Here is a 17,679-nt window from a genome sequence, read left to right on the forward strand (position 1 = left end):
ATTCCAAACTATCACATCTACTCTGACTATACATAAGGCATTCTGGACAAGAGTTTGACAAGCAGTTGACAGGCAATTCTATTCTTTGCCTTTACTACAGAGTTGACAAGCTATTACTGTGATTTATACCAACAGAAAAGAAAACACACAGGAGGGGAAGACCCGTGTCTCCACAGACCGTGAGGCTTTCTTCATTCAGTTATGTTATTGGAAGGGGATGATCTTGAAGTCACTTGCTCCAGTGTGTACCATGGAACCAAACAAAAGTGATTTTAAAAAATTGAAATAAGTAGTCAAAATCCAATCAGAATCAAACCCTAAACATAATTCTGGCAAACACACCGGGACTGCTTCCCTCCATAGCTGCAATGCTGCCAGGAGTCCATGGAGAATGGGAAGGATTGGACAGAGACAGGCATTACCTTTCCTTTCCCCCCAAAGTCCACCAGAACAGCCCACCCAGGACTACCTCCCTTTCCTTCTATAATAAATTATTTTTCCTCTCTTAGGAAGATGGGAGCAAGGGAAGCATGAATTAGGCAGGTGCTACAGCTAAAGTTCAACCTATCTCTTTGTACCATTTGCACTAGATAACCGCTTTTTAATCCCATGGTGCAGACAGCTGGAACCACCCAGGCAACCTCATAAATTCATATTTAAGAGGGACTTTAATAAAATAAATTTGCACTCCAGAGCCTTGCACACCAACACTAACACCTCCTCCTTTCTGCTGAAGACAATTTGCTTAGTCTCACCTGTGGTTTTGGTATGGGTCTAATACCACCAGCAGATAATCAGCCTGTTCTTGACGGGCAGAGCTAGAGGGCTTAATGCTGTCTTCCTAAGTTAATGACACTATCCAATCTGGAGTCACCAATAAATGTCACCATTAGGCATGTAATGCCTGAGCTGTTCCCATTAATAAAAATGTTAAACAAGATTGGCTCCAGAGACAGATCGATGAGATGCTATAGCAGTTGCATATCTGGGTAAGTCTTCCGTCCATGCTCTGTGCTGCCATGTCTATAGGTGCGAGTGATTTTCATTTTATTCACCTCATTTGCATCTACACATCAGATTAACATTGCTTCCCATATGTTGGTATATAAAATGTTTGCTGAAAAATACCAAATTTTGTGATGAATTTGGTATCATCATCCCTGCTTAGCACATGAAGATATACCAGGCCTCACCCAAAGCCACGAGCAGTTCAGCAAGCTGAACCTCGTTCTTCTGAGCACACTTAGAGCACCAAACTGCTCGATGGTCAAAAAGCACAGCTATACAGCTTCCACTGGCTTCTGTGGCAGAGTCGTCGACACACAAAACAACCCCTCTTTCTGTCTCGTTTTTTAGTAGTAATCCGCATATTCTAACAGTGACAAACACGCATTAGAGGTTTTGAAATTGTTATTGTCTGGAGGAAAGCATGAAAACTGTTAGCCTACAAAAACAGATGCATTTTTCCTCCAGGGTTTCTTAGCCTGTTGGGATCACCTACCACCAAGATGTTCTGACAGTAATATGAAGAACTGGAACCTCAGTTGGATAAAAAGGATATTCACTGAGATTCCAGTTATAAAAAGAGATGCTAGTCAGCAGAGAAACCCCACACCTACCATCTCAGACCAGCTCTTCATTTGTGGCAGTATCAGGAGCCTTGCTCTGTTGTTCTTGCAGAGCTATAATTTTTTCTCATTCCACTGTTTCCTGAATGCTGACTTGCAAAAATCTCCAAAATGGCACTTGCAGTTCCCTCTTCAGCTCATGGCTGGCTTCTAAAACCATGAGCCTTGTAGACATTTATATTACAATCACGTTTTTTCTTGTATATTCATGCTTTAACAAGGACCATACAAGATGTACATTGGCTTAGTCCTTATAGCTCAACTTGAAATGAAATAACTGCTAATAAGGTCATTTCAAAATGGCATCAATTCTTTCCCCTTCTGAAGTTCATCTTGAATCAAACGATTTGTGAAACCACAATCACTCAGCTGAACTTCAGTCTAAAATGCCAAACGTAAGAGGAATGACATTTTAGGGCTGAAAGGAGGACACGTGCTGGAGGGACATGCTGTGACACAGCTGGGAGATGGGGAAACCAGCCATGGACGGATGGTGATGATGGAAAGGATGGCTGAAATGCAGCAGGCACATTCACCATGATGAAAGGTGGCTCGGGTGAGGCTGGGGAGGTGGCATGTGGGACAGGTCACTCACCGCAACCTGCTCTGCTGGCTCAGCAGGCTCAGCAGGGATGGCTTCCTTTTCCACAACAGCAGCTGCAGGGATTTCCTCGACCTTGGGTTCCCCAGGTGGAGCCTCTTCAGCCTCAGTCTTTCGTTTTATTGATTTTTAAGTAGACGGTGGAAAAATTGTTAAGGAGCACATGATAGTGGGGAGGGAGGAGGGGGATGTTCCCTCTGCCTGGCACAGTGCGGCTTCAGGCTCGATCTTGCTGGGCTTTGCCAAGTAGACAACATCAGTGCCTGGCCTTACAGCATCTCAAGGGTATTTTCATCTTCAGCATTCTATATGTAAGCTGAGCTAGTCCTACAACCCTCCCTCACAAGGAAAGCAAGCACTAGCTTCCCAAGTTACAAAAAGGGGCAATGGAAGTGAAGGGAAGGCACTCAAGGTTGCTTGGAAATGCTCCAGAAACTGATGGCAAGGCCAGGAGTTGAAACTGGCACTCGCATGTACCAACCCTGGGCTTCAAATATGATTTTTTAAAATTATCCCCTATTCCCTACTTCTATCTCTTCTCAGAAAATACAGACCCTTCTCCAGCAAAGGTAAGAAGCGATCAGCAGATTCAAATAGTTTTTATATGCACAAGGGCAACCACTGACTGCTTGAATTGTAACAACATGAAAATCATCCACTGTTTCTTATTAAAGTGCATTTGCTCTTGAGCTCTCCATCACCTATGAGGCATCCATTTATCAACCCACTATTGGGATTTCCACCTCTTAAATTCTGGCCTAAACTTGTTTTTTAGCAAGAGGTTTTAGCAAATATCACCAGCCCTGCAACACATTGAGTCCTGTGGCAAAATAGCTCACAGCAAAATTGCAATCTCCAATGGAGACATCACTTTGCAAATACATGCGTGTCCAAGGGGAGAACTGCAAGCTGTGCTCAGCATATTCCATTTATAAAGATGGCTGACTCAACCAGATAAAATAACCGCAGTAGATTAATTTGTCATGAACAAATTGCTCAGCACAATATGAAGCTCAAAAGCTATTTAGCTACTTTCCAGCTGATAACATGCAGTTGGCTATAAGGTCTCCTGTGGTGAAGAGTCAGCTTCCATGAACTTCTTAAAGATAGTAAAATCTTCTCCTCCCTGATATTTTTCAGGAAAAAACCCATAGCCTCTCACTTACTCTCTCACATATTCCTTAAGCAGACTGATTTTTAATGAGGTACAGAGAAGTCTGCCTAAGCAAGACCTTCAGGATTTAGCATTGCATAAAGAAACATTCATTATATTATACCATGCTGTGCAGAAATCACTCTGTGTAGTGTATTAATGCCAGCTCTAGGGAATTTCACAAAGAAGAAATAGGGCTGAAATGAGAAACACAAAGTAGATTTAGCCCAGGTAAGATGACTAATGAGTTCCCTGAGGTTTAATGCTGGAAGAAACTTTTAGGCTTAAAATCACAGATAATGTTATAACGGAGATTGCAGTGATGTGCTTCAAGTCACTTGTTGACAACCAATCTTAAGATTAGTTACCACATTTCAGCTACAAGTAAAAACACTCTCACCGTATTCAGTAATTATTATGAACACAAGTACCACCAGAGGCATTATACAAAAGCCACATTAAATAATATTGAGTATCACTCTGCTGCTATGAAGTAGCCATAGCACTCACCCAGCAGTGTTGCTGTTCCACATCCTTACTGCAGGCTAACCACAGACTGTAAGAGAAACTAAGGAACTACCCAAGTATGATCATTTCCAAAAGGATTCTCCACTCCTTAGAAGCAGACTGTGCCTACTGTTATTATGTGGAGAAGGAATAAAACTATAGCAATACTGGAGACATTTAAACAGCCATCGAGAATGATCACCTGCTTGCTGTACACTGGACCATAGTACTCATTCTTGTGATTTCTTAATTGCAATAAATAAACAAACTGTTTGATGACATCTTTGAAAAGTAAACATATCTTAGAATATCCTGGGTTTATTTTATTTTTTTCTCTGCACTATCTTTGTGAAAGACTGTTTCAGTGAGTAAAGGTTTACAACTGCAATGATACCACCCACCAGCTCTCCCAGGATAAGTTTTTGTGATTTAGAGAATGGAAAACACAAAAAATGAGAAAATATCTTTGCACAAAGGAAAAATAGTGCAATATTTTGCAAGGCATTTAAAAACTAAGCAAAACCCACTTACCAAAGGCTCTGCCACATTCTCGTTCGATTGCACTGTAAACGCAGAGGTATCCTAGATATAGAAATGAAAAACAATGATGCAAAAATAATTGAGACAGTATGTTTGCCAGTGTCTATCAAAGACCTGATTTTTTAAATGGTTTATTTAGGTAAAGTCATAATTAAATTCACACAGAATAAGATGAGAAACTGGTTATCTAAATAGGTATTAATAACAACTATAATTAGCTAAGCACTATTAATATTAGACATTCCTTTTTCAATTACATACTCTGCACTTCTAAACTGTGCAATATTATTAAAGAGAGTGAAAACCCCTTCCTTAAATGCATGAGAGTTGCACGGACTTTGTTTCAGGCACAAGGCACTTCTAAGTTGTGAAACTCGGAATCTTTCTTGCAGACTGTATGTGCCTGTGCCCTGGGAGCACACTAGCTCTAACCTGCTTTCACATCCTCTAGATTCTAGGCGTTTACTTGAATGGTAACTACAGTAACTACAGATACAATGTTTTACCCACATTAAGAAGGTACAAAAATGGAGCTGTTACTCATCCAGAACCAATTAATTTGCACAATATTGATGGGCCAAAACCTTTTCCTACTGCAGTGGGGGCATCGAATTTTCATTTCCCTGGGGCGAACATTTTGCCTTAATTATTAGAGATAGTAGCGTTGTGCTTTGCCCCTTTCCTTCTGGATTCCTTTACTAATTTACACATTCTGGAGCAGAATTGTTAAGCACTGAAAGACTCACTTCCACCCTTGTATAAGCTTGGCTTTTTTAAAAAATGTTGTACAGAGTGTGCTATCGTTAAGTCAGTATCTAAAAGGATGCTGGAAACTAATGAGGCCCCCGATTATCCACCTGAAATTTGGAATATTTGCACAGCCCTGGAATTTGAAAGCAGAAACATGGTATCTTCATGTGCCGTATCTCTGCAATGTCTAACACATAATCTTAACATCAGCGCAGCAGCAAACAATTCAGGTTTAACTTTCAGATTAAATTACGTCTTAAACGAAAATAAAGATGCAGAAACAAACAATACTAATTTTATATGTACACTTACAGAGTCACTGAAAGTATGTGAAACTGAGGAACCCACACTTGACAGGATTCGGGGATTGTGAGAAAAATCCATAACAGAGCACCAGTCCTTTTAGTAGGAAAAAATCAGTCCCACTAATGTAATCCGATTTTTGCTATTAAATTCAGTCAGGTCAGGAGTACCAAGAGTATTAGCGTCATTCTAGTCACATCTAGGAACAATTTCTGAGAACAGACAGGTTTGGATTTGAGTCACTATGACACTGTTGTGCAGTTTGTCTGTAGAACAGATTTCCTGAAATTGTACAGCCAGTCCTAGTTCCTTTCTAACAGCACAGAAAAAAATAATCTCAAAACATGTTTATTTCTTACCTGTGCAAATCCATTAAATGCTGTGCTGGATGCCTAAGTAGAAGTGAAGATCAGAACAAATTATCATTTGTTTACTAAATCAGAACATGAGTCAAAGCACTTTTATTTGCAAAATAAAAATGTAGGTCAGACATTAAAAAAAAAAGAAAAAAATAAAATGAAGGGTAAGGCAGCAAGAAATTTGACAAAAGTGCTATTTGTTAACAGGTGTCACAGAGTTAAGGAAAACAACAAAAACAAAAAGCAGCGTAACTTAAGCTTTTTTATAAAATAAAAATAATAATAAAGACAAGGTAACAATTAAAGTTGTACATATAAAACACAAAACGTGTGAGACACAACGTGCCTTCACAGTTCAAAGCATCATTCACCATTTCGAAACACATTTTTGTCAGCCTGGTTCACTACATGGCTGAAGGGCACCACACTATGAACAATTGCATGGCAGTTTTTCAAAAAAAGCATAGCACGGGCTTAGGAGAGGCAGTGGGTAACACACAAATGGATTGTTTTTAAACGACAAGGTTATGCAAGGCCTAAGGAACTCTTTATCTAGACTAAGCTACACACTGGGGTAGGTACCTCTTCTTTATCAGCCTCAATTTCCTGGTACAACAATCCATATCTCCGGTTAGCAATTTCATCTTCAGATAAATCTGAGTTGTTGGCCTCATTGTCTTTAGGACTAGTTGAACTCTCGGTGCTAGCATTTCTGGAATTTCCCATTTGAAACAGAGCCAAGGGTCTAGCTATCTCCTTGCTCGGTCCAGGATTGCTAATGCCTGCCTGCTCCTCAGGCAAGCCCTGTTTTACTGGTGCCTTCTGACTTTTATTGCTTGTGCTTGCACCTACTTCTCCCCAGTTGTTATCAGTTTCTCCTAGGTCTTGTGTAGACCATTTATCACTAAAGCCTAACCAAGCATTTTCCGTGTTACCTTCCTCCAAGTCTTGCTGCCTGGGGAAAAAGGGCCAATTATCCAATCCATTGGCTTGGCCATCTGACAGATTAGAAAAACCCCAGGAATCATTAGTAACTGTTGGATCCCAGTTTGCCAGCCAGGGGTCTGTTTCCAAGGCTTCGGGAACATCATTGCTACTAAGATGCTCTTCAGCAACTACTGTTGCCGTCCTACCTATCACTTGGTCTTTCACATTATCTAGGCAAGGATTACCACAGCTTGTGCTAGCAGCATCAGCTGTCTCGGGCAGCAATGGCCACTCTTTTTCAGCAGCACCTTGACCATCAGCAGCACCACTACCATTTGGGAGAAGGCTGATGCTGTTTTCTTCAGTTCCTTTACCAGACTCTTCTGCACTGAATAATTCAGCATCACGCAGAATGTTTCCAGTATCTGTAGGGTCCTTTTCTGTGTGGTCAGTTACCTCTAGGCCAACACGTGCCATCGTGTTTATACACTCCATGGCTGTACTCTCTCCAGTACCACTGTCAGTGTGATCTAAGCCAGCTTCAAATGTCCTTTCACGATCCTGATCCCAGATACTAAAGACTCTCTCAGGTTCAGCACCAGTGCCTTCTATAGTTTTACAGTTGTCCACTACTGTTTTGTCTCCACCTTCTAGCCCTGTGCTCAACAATGGTCTTTCTCCATCTGTCTCCTCAATGACATTGACCCATTTGAATTCTTCTTCCCTAGGGTTTTCTAGATCTGCAAGATTAGCTATCCCATCATCCCCATCATTATGTTCCAACTCATGTAAACTTTCTACTTCTGTGCTGACTAAATCTTCAAGATCTGATTTTGCTAAACCCTTATGAAGTTCTGCCTCACTATTTTCTTTGGTTTTCCAACCTCGTTCTTCCAGTTCCTCTGTACCTTCTACCTCTTTGTAGTGAACAGCTCTGGTCTCTACCTTTTCACTTGGCTTGACACCTGCCCACTCGTCTTCCTCCTGCTCTTCCTCTGCCTTTCGCACATCACACGGGAGGGGTTCATCCAACAAGCTATCAGTTCCCAGGACAGGTGTCTCGAAATTGGTTATGTTCTCTAAAGGCTGATTGGTCACCACGTCTTCCCAAGGGACATTTTTGGCATCCAGCTGGTCTTCCAGTGAAGTCCTCTGGTTTTCGTTTACAGAAGCTGACCCTGGTGCAGCATCCTCCTGCTCACCTACAGCAGGCCAAACACTAGCAGGCAGAGTACCCATGGATTCGCTTGAGGTTTGCTCTGCCCCAGGGAAAAGCAAAGAGCCACCTGCAGTAATTTCCTGGCTGACACTGGGTGTGCTAACATCTAGGCCCCAGTTGAGTGAACCTAGATCAGTCTGATATCTGTTAACATCTTCTGATGACCCACTGTTTGGGGCTTCCTCCATGATCAGGTTACACAGGGAAAGACTTTTTGAAGAATCAGGCTTTAAGCAGACAGAAAAGCAAAGAAAAAACACAAGATGAAAAAGATAAAGGCGGACTTGATGAGAAAACACAAAATTCATATTTTACTAGAGCAATTTTTATTTAAAGAATGAAAGTGACTAAATTAAGCTGTTTAAAGAAAAGCTATGTGGTTTGCAACATTTGGAGGCAATAGATTGCAATGTAAAAGAGCAGAACTGATAGACAAAATCAGAAAACTATACATTACAGCACACTGATTACAGCATGTCTCTAGAGTGGTTACGATTTTGGAGGGAGGTTTGCTTACCGGCTGTACCAATTCGCTGCTTGTCTGTACAGAAGAAAATCATACACATAAAACACAGAAAATAAAAGCACTATGTACTTTTTTACAGCAGCAGTTCTAAGACTAATCGCAGACCTCTGAATTTAAGCCACGCTCCCAGCCTCTCCATTACATTATAAAAGAAGTTCTACATGTATGTTGAATATTTATCACACCTTGCTTTCCTCTGCGAGCCATTGACATTTTTATCACAGGAACTCTATTACATCTCAATTGAAAAGAGGGGTTGCTCTGGGAGACAGTGACCAAGGAAGGAAACAATGCAGGTAGCAGCAGAGCTTACTTGTGTTTACACTAAGGCATCACTGCATCATTCAGGCAGTGCAGAGGGCCCTGAGCCTGCAGCTCTCATTCTCCATCAACCTGTGCCATGCAGAGGAATTTATATCCGCACAGGGTATGGCATCAGGTCACAAAGTCTGCTGTCCACACTGCCAATCTGAACAGACAGAAATGCTGCAAGGTAGATCAAAAACTGCTCTGTGCTCAACTTATTAAGACAAACTCAGTAAAAGGTTGAGTATCCCTAATTTCAAACATTTAGCTGTGAAGCTCACTAATTACTCTGTTTTTTTTAAACTGGAACAAAGAGGAAAAGAATTATAATATTGAATACATATATAATATTAACAAGCTATAAATAAAACTGTGTAAAAGGAAGACATTGACAAAGCTATCTAACATAAATGTAGAGCAATACATTCAAACCATTTTTGTGTTATCTTAACTGATCTAGACATTGGCAGCCTCGAAATTTTGCCTAGCTTACATACGTGACTGGTTTTTCAGGCTTTATTTAACCTTTCACAATAGAAAGAGATGAGAATTTAATATACATCACATACGCCATGTGCTCACAAAACAGTGCTGCAAATCTGAATGCATTAGAAGCATCCATAGATTTCTGCACTGACTGACACTGCAAAAGGTCAAAAATGAGTGTACCAGGCTCCGTGTCAAGTCAACCCAGCTATCTCCATGACAAAAAGTCAAAAGAAAGCTCAAAAAAATGAATTGTTTTCTTCCTGCAGATCACTGTATCTCATTTGGCACCAAGAGGAAGAAGGAAGGATTCATGCAGATTCCTAAAGTAGCAGCAGCTTTTGTGAAAAACTCTAGTTCACTGAATGCCCACAAAGACAAGTTAAATTCTCTCTTCACTCCTGAATTTTGAGAAAATGGTTGTTTGTTGGGTTAAAGTTCTCAGGAACTACACTTTCAGATAATTAAAACAAGTGACTAGCATCCATTCATACCCTCTAATAGCAGTAATTCAGACATGAGAATAAAAGCAACACACATTTAGCTGTAATGATTGTGAATCTTATTAACCTAGATTTCTGACATAATTTAGGTTTTATAGGCCAAACAACAGAGATTAGGTTTTTTTGTTGGTGGTTTTAAAAGACCCCTAGTGGCTCCATATACTTGAAAGTGTTTGTCATGGTCTGTAAATTCTTTATTGTGGTTTTTGGTAAAAGCACTGTAAATCTGCACTTAGGGTGTTACAAAATCAGAGGCACAGAAATACCCCAATTCACAATGATAAATGTCAGGCTTACCGTCCATAGATCCCATGGCAATGTCTGAAAAAAGGAGTGGAAAAAACAGGCTCTTAGGAAAGCACTCTTCATATACTGTATGTTAAACATGCTACATAACTGTGTCCTTTAACTAACTAGAGAGAACTTATTTATATGCATATTTATAATACATATCTGTTTTCTATATTAGCGTGTGTGTGTGTGCGTGTGTCTGGGTACATATCTGCATAATACGCATTTTGGTTAAATAAGAAGGGCAGGATGCAACAAATTGTGGATTTCCCACTTCAAAGCAGTTGTTGCTTTTCCAGCAAACTCACACCACCACGTCCTTGAGTAACAGATTCTGAGCTGCTGACTGAATGACTTTCACCAGGTACAGGAGTCTTTGCAAGGTGTAAGCTTTAAAGAGCTTACATGGGTCAGGTTTTTTAGCCCGTTAAAAATTATTCAGCTATCTACTGAGAACAAGTGGGTTTTCTCATAACTCTGACACCAGGAAGGAAAATGGCATGTTTTTTGGGAAAGAAAACAAGAAAGTTGATCGATGTTTTAATTTGCTTGTTCAGTTTGTTAAGTAATAAATGTTTCTGATGTCTCAGCAGAAGAGCTGAATGCTTCAAAACTTATCTACTATATTTACACCTAGGTTCAAGTCCATGAAAGCCAAAAACTAAAGACGTTTGTAAAGTAAAATGTAAAACTGTTCCTGAAATATTTGCAAATGTTAAATGTGACATCTAACATCTGCCTGAGAGAAAAGATTGCTGCAGTTAGCTTCGTTTCTTGCCTGCTTCTTATTTTATAGGGACAGAGTGGCTCTCTGAACAACTTCTGTGTTCACGAACAAAAGACACAGTAATAACTCGCTACTCTGATTTACAGCAAACTAACATTAATGGCCATTTCTCAATAGGTTTAATTTGGTTTAACTCCAGGTATGTGAATCTTCTGTGTATGTAATTCACAAGTGTACCTGCTTACTCCGCTGTAACATTATTAGCTGAACATTTGAGCTTTAAGGAAAAATGATCGGTCTGTTCTCGTAGTGCTAACTGGTACAAACCCTAGATGTCCTACTCCATGGAAGGGGAGATGGCTCTTTTCTTCTTTTTTTAATTTGTTTTTCATTTTCCTTTCACTGCTTGTAAGACTTTGAGCATGAGGGGGAACGAACAAACTGAGGGAAAGGTGAGACAGAGCGCAACTTGCAAACAGAGGTGAGGGCCAGGGACATTTAGAAAGTCCACATCTGAAGGATCCATGGAAACAGAAAAGTAAGTGAGGAAGGGCAGACCGGGGCTCACTTACTGTCGTCTGATCATCCTGGCAGAGCAGCAGATGGAAGTAATTAATTAAATGATCAACAGGGAAGTCATGCCTGGCCTCCCAAGACATCATGGCACAGATAACTACTCCTGTCTTCACGTCACTACTTCAGCAGTTTGCTGAGGGGAAATTATCTGCGACTGAGGCAAAAATTACACAAATATAGAAATACCACTTAAGGTTCTCTTCTTTAGCATCCTGCAAGGTAGAGCAGGGCTCTCCAAAGACTCCAACCACAGGTTTCACTCTGTCTATGCTGCCACAGTAATGACCCTGCCATTTCCAGTGAGACCAGGACCCAGACTGCAGGGTTGTCTTCCCTTCTTCTGAAAGCACAGTGCTCTGACTCATCCTCAAGCTCTTATGGATGTGGACCATAGTTTCTCATATATATATGTTAGGAGGAAAGGTGAAAGGAAAGGAGAGACTGAAGGTGCCCAGTGAATGCTTCCTAGGCACCCAGATGAAAACTAACAATGTGCTTTTCTACAAGGAATTATATTATGTATTTCATGGTACATTTGAATCTGAAACAACTGTTTTTCAGTAAAGTAACAAGCTCTTCTACAATCTGGACAACATGTTATCAGGTCAAATGTGCTCTGTCACAAAAGCTAAATGTCTTTGATTTAATGACCCCACTACTCTAAACAGCATTATTACAAGACAAGCTGAAAGGGTAGAGTTAGCAAAGTCACAGCTAGAGTTTTCAGTCACTCCTGAACGGCAAGCAATTTCCTTCCCTTTCCCCTTCCATCTTCCCCTTCCCTGTTTAGAAGGAGCAAGAAAAACAACAAGAAAGATGCACAAAGTCTCTGCTATAATTAAACACTTCTCCTAGCAAACCACAATGAGAAAGTTCAGCTAGCGCTCTGAGTGCTGACAATACACTATTCTTCTGACAGTGCAAAACCCATCAGAGATCACTACAGATCTCATTACATAACTAGGACTGCACACCAAATAAGAAATTAATTAACTGAGGAAGAGGTCAGCAGAGAACCAGGACTATTTCAGCCGTAAAGCTTCTTGTCTTCTTACTCCTTTCCCAGTGCCACATTCCTGAAAAGCTGATTAGTTCTCTCATGCATCAAAGTACAAGCCAGGTTAGTGATAGCCACAGGGATAATAGGTTTTGCTAAGGGTGTGTTATTAATGTTTCCCTCTCTGTGTACAACACAGAGCTACAGCTCGCTACAGCTCTGCTGGCCAGAAGAACTCCCCTACTGTACCATCAGCCCTGCGGGTAGTGAGGGTGAGTTGTGGATCTTAAAATAGCTTTCTTTTTTTTTTTTTTTTTTTAATATTGCTGCAAGAAACTACCATGGCAAATATTACCATAGAATGCAGAATTTCTTTAACACAATCCTGCAGTGAAGCATCCTATTCCATCCTCTCATTTTCCTTGAGGTTAGGTCTAAAATAGATTCATAAAAGCAAAATCACTCAGATCATATCCACTGCTTGGTACAGAAACTCCATCACAGCAGAGCAATCGCATGCTGACTCCAGGAGACCTAGGTCCCTTAAGGCGTCTTTCCAGACATTAAGAGTCAAAGCTAGACAGAAAAAATGTCAGAAAAATAGGCGCTGGAGAATTATAATTTTGGCACTAAGAGATTTTGTAAAGATGGAAAATAACAGCATGGCAAAGTCAAGGCCAAGGTACCAGCAACCATTATCCGTGACAGACATCTCATTTTACCACCTCACAACATCCTCTCCTTCCAGTACATAAACAAATACAGGGTTACCAAAGGGGAAAGATAGATGGCTGACTAGAGCTGCTCAGGAAGATGGAGTTTTTCTGACACTGCAGATACACTGCTCATTAGTACACAAGGCAAATCTTTGCTACCAAACCCAGCATGTTGCATTCATACGCTTCGCCTGCCTCAAGGCAAAGACATACCTGAGACATGGGTGAATGAGTAACTCCTGTTGATACAACTTCTGGCTTGAAAGGGTCGAAGTCCAAATCTAGCAAAGATTCCTCTTTCTTAGTTTCAGGAACTTCATTCTGTTAGAAGAGAAACATAACTCTTGAAAAACTCATCTTTCAAAAGCTGCCCTGGGCAGCAAAATATTAAGAGGCCCAAGAAAAAAAAAACAACAACATACCATGAGCTTTCTAGCTGTGGTGCAAAGCCTGAAGACTTCCCTGAGCTTTAGTGTAACTTTTAATTTTACTTTAAGTTAATTTTTATGATCTTCATTCTTATGATGCCTTTGTTTTCTCTGTAGTGCAGCTTTGTCTTTTCAGGCTAAACAAACAGCAGCCCTATTTGAAAAAGTGCTGAGTGTTCACCCTTGGATTGTGAAGGCCCTTTTAAAGTGCTTTGAGACAGACACCAGAATTAAAGACTACATAAATTGCACCCAGTGTCCATACATTCTAATAAGTGAGTTTCTCCCCAAACACAAACATTAGCAAAAAGTATAGAAGGACATAAATGCATTTGAATTAAATTTCAATTCTGAACATGAATACCAATTGACATTTAATGCTGCCCTTAGCTCTAAACTTTAGGAAATATCTTACAGAACACTAAGTCTTGCTACACTGATCTGCTCTTACAAAACTGGATTACATGGTAGAGCCTTTTTCTGTTTGCAATTAATGAATTAGCCAAGGCCTCTGAGGTGACTATAAATATATATATTGGTTCAATGGGCTACAGGACTTCCCCACTGTAAAGTAACATGAGCAAATAATTAAGGTGCTTCAACATAAAATTATAACCAGCATGGAAATGTAGCTGAGATGTAATTATCCCTAATGATAAATATTCTAGGCAAGCATCATGGTTTTGGTAACTAGGCTAGTACTGCCCACTTCTAGTTGGTCAGTGTTCATTCAATAGTGAGACAAGATTGTGTTTTGATGTATAGATTAAGTTGACACCAAAGTTTTCATTAGAATGCTATTTTGAAAAGTGTTCAGGTTGGAAACGGTACCATGTAAAATCATTTGTACGCACACATTCACACATTATCTTATGCAAGAATGGTAACACCGGGTCAGACAACATAGTTCAATGTCCTGTTCCTGACTGTGACCAAAGTATAAGCCAGGGGAAATATCCAACAACAGGGCAGTCATGGCTATAGCAATACTAGGAGATAATAATAATGATTATGGTAATAGTAAAATAAACAAACAAAGCCTTTTTATTATTAAAACATTTAAGAGTGTAAACTTTCCAAATTAGTGTTACTATTGATAAACAAATGTTCAAATGCAGGTAACTAATGGCTTCCGTATTCCACAAGTCATCTGACCTCTCCATGTCACCTGAAAACATGGTTGACATAGCTTCTCTAAGTTATGGAAAGATGACAGAGTAGCCTTGAACTCCTCAGTCTGGAAGAGAAGTGCAAGTGGGGATGTTAGCGGGGTCTACAATGGCATGAGACGCAGTGGGGTTTGCCTGCTTCATGACTCCTCCAAAGCAGGAAGACAGGTGGCAGTGAATCTGGTGAGGGCAGATGCAGAATAAAGAAAAGGTGGTGGTGGCCCATATGGCACAGAGTTCAGCTGGGGACCTCCTTGCCATCAGGTAGCTTGAATGCAAAAAAAATTACACGTGCCGAAAGATAGAACAAATTTGTGGCAAAGCAGTCTGTTCAGGATTACTAAATATGTAGAGAACATGTTGAAGAAGTCCCTGAGCTACAAATGGCTGGCGCCTGGAAGATGACTAGACATGGGAGTGTAAGGAGTACCAACTCCCCTGTTTTATCTTCTTCCTTGGCCTCTGCTTTTGGCCACTGGTGATGACAGATAAGTGGTCTGACACTAGTATTTAGATGACACACTATACTTAAACATCATCACATGCGCCTTTGAGGCACTAGTATTCATATGGTCATACAGCTTGATGAAACAACACAGCATTAGGTTGCATATAATCACAAACAGGTGTAGATGGAAAAGTTAATTATCTTTCAGTGAGGTTAGAGAATGAAACTGTTTTTTATGAGAATTGAAACAAATGAATGGGAATCTCACTTAGGCCACGCATGATGACAGCTAAGGTACCTGTAGTTACAGGGTACTGATCAGTGACTGCAAAAATTACCATTACTGGTTACCCTGAGACCAAAATGAATGGAACACTTGCAACTTCAGGAGCAAAGACCCAAATAAACATACAGCATAAAAAGATATCACGTTAGATGGAGATTTAGGAGAAACAGGTACCTCAGGAAATCCCTCAATAAGAGACAAAGCTGTGAAAGGAAGGCATGCCAGTCATCCTGTGTTAATTCCACCATAGCAAGACGAAGCATGAATAAATGCCACATTCGAAAAAGGCAGTTGTGGCAGAAGCAAGGCTGTATGTATGCATAAAGGGTGGAAAAGGCACAGGAAATCTTTCAGGGCCATCAGAACTGCCAGATGAATTTTTCCTTGAGAGACAAGGAAAAGATTCCAGTTCTCAGGAGCGTACGCCACCTTTATTACACCATCCCAGTTTTATACCAATCTCTCATAGAAAAGATGTAAAGATTCTGGAAATGTGACTTACACTCATTTAAAGCCACATTCCAGTGTCAGCTCTTAATGGAAAAGCAAACCAGTTCCATTTCTGCTTCCCTTGCTGGTCTTACAGGTGAAGGTTAGGTGGGTACAGCTTTTAATGCATGGGGCCACATGTGGCATAGGTTACACTGACTCTTACCACTGATATCAAGGCTCATGCTGCCAGTGATACTCCCACAAAGTCAGGGTACAATGATGGAACAGACCCACCATCTCCCTTCAGAAGGAGGGCCCAACAGTGGCCGCGTACTGGCAGATGCCATTAATTCTTTAATTGCGTGAGGACTTAACTATAAATAATGCTTTTCTCTTCCAAACAGATCCCTATGGATGGCAATGCCTTTTTCTCCCCTCCACAAGAAAACAAAACATCATATATTCAAATTATCTAAAATAATTTTGGTTTTCATTGCTGTGACTAAATTCTCCTGTGTTGTCAAATGAATTAGTACAAAAAACAATAATTCATATGAAAACAAAAACTCATAAACATTCTGTGTTAGCTTCAGATCTGCATATTTCTCCCCAGTCTATCAGACACAGGCTCAGATTTCAGAGTTGTAATTACCATAATAGAAAGGGTCCATTATTGAACAACCACCAGTTACCAAAACTGCTTAAAAGCTGAATAACTGAATACAAATTATACAGATTCATTTTACAGAACTCTAGCTTTTATGTTTGTTTTATACAATTTTTAAAAATTTCATAATAATGAGATAAAAGTAATTTTGATCACTTCTCTGCTGTGTAACTAATGTTTCTATGAGTCAAACCCAAGCGAATGATTAATCTAGCTGAAGCAGCCTTTAATACCTGCAAAGCATTGATTTTAGACATGAAATAGCATGTCCTCTAGGAAATACTTTTTATGATTTTGATGGAAGAAACAGTAATAACCAAGGATCACTGTAAGGTGTCACTTGAGATGCTTGGGATTAGAAAAAAGCATCCTAGATGAACTCTTGTCTTGTAATGAAATCTGGATTCAGTCAGATATCAAACATAGCTGCGTTTCATCATATTTTCAGTCAGGCCTCTCAAGAAGTCTCTAATTTTACTAAATGTTAGCAATGCTGGCCCTTTGGAGTGATTATGCATGAGCAGTTCAAAGACAAAATATCATATGTGTGACCCTCTCAAGATAATGTAAAATGGTGATTGTGCTTCTGCCTTCTACCTACACCTTCCTCCTCCCTTCCCATGGAGATCAGGGTTAAGGCCACGATCCTGGAGAACTCAAGGTGATTGCAAGTTGGACCCATACAGCACCCTTTGAAGTTTACCTGTGATGGAGTCGTCACGTTGATTTCTGGGACAAAGTTGTCATCAAAGAAGTTAATGATGTTCTCCTGTTGCAACTCCTTTGTGGGTGTGAGCTTGGGCAGCGGTGGGACTGGCGGACCTTTCCTCAGCTAGGCAGACAACAAAAATATCACGGACTAGTTCAGGGATAAAAGAAAGAGCTCTAATCTAGGCCTAAACAATTTGTGTTAGGTTTTTATCTCTGCTGCTTCACTGTAAATGTGGGAAAAAGCCATGGGCTGAAAGGGACTGTTTGGCTGTTCACCATCAAATGCCTTGAAATATGCACTGTGGCAAAAGCAAAGCAACTCTCTGTTTCAAACTAATTCCAACTTAAGATTTAAGATTTCATACAAAGGCATTTCTCGGCTGATTTTCTTCTGCTGTGATGGGCACACAGTGCAAGACACTT

The 17,679-nt window shown here is 40.3% G+C and overlaps 1 protein-coding gene across 1 annotated transcript in view; it reads right to left on the reverse strand.

The window, feature by feature from the left end:
- Positions 1 to 17,679, reverse strand: part of AMPH (amphiphysin) — a gene marked incomplete at both ends in the record, with an annotated part of 166,595 nt that overhangs the window by 14,270 nt on the left and 134,646 nt on the right. Inside the window, 7 exons of the mRNA XM_080338588.1 lie at positions 2,224 to 2,340; positions 4,421 to 4,471; positions 5,842 to 5,874; positions 8,505 to 8,528; positions 10,106 to 10,129; positions 13,329 to 13,436; positions 17,249 to 17,377. Of these exons, the coding sequence (XP_080194714.1) occupies positions 2,224 to 2,340; positions 4,421 to 4,471; positions 5,842 to 5,874; positions 8,505 to 8,528; positions 10,106 to 10,129; positions 13,329 to 13,436; positions 17,249 to 17,377 (486 nt within the window). The remainder of the gene's footprint in view (positions 1 to 2,223; positions 2,341 to 4,420; positions 4,472 to 5,841; positions 5,875 to 8,504; positions 8,529 to 10,105; positions 10,130 to 13,328; positions 13,437 to 17,248; positions 17,378 to 17,679) is intronic.

This window comes from Nesoenas mayeri, assembly GCF_963082525.1.
Source record: "Nesoenas mayeri genome assembly, chromosome: 2".
Taxonomy (NCBI): domain Eukaryota; kingdom Metazoa; phylum Chordata; class Aves; order Columbiformes; family Columbidae; genus Nesoenas; species Nesoenas mayeri.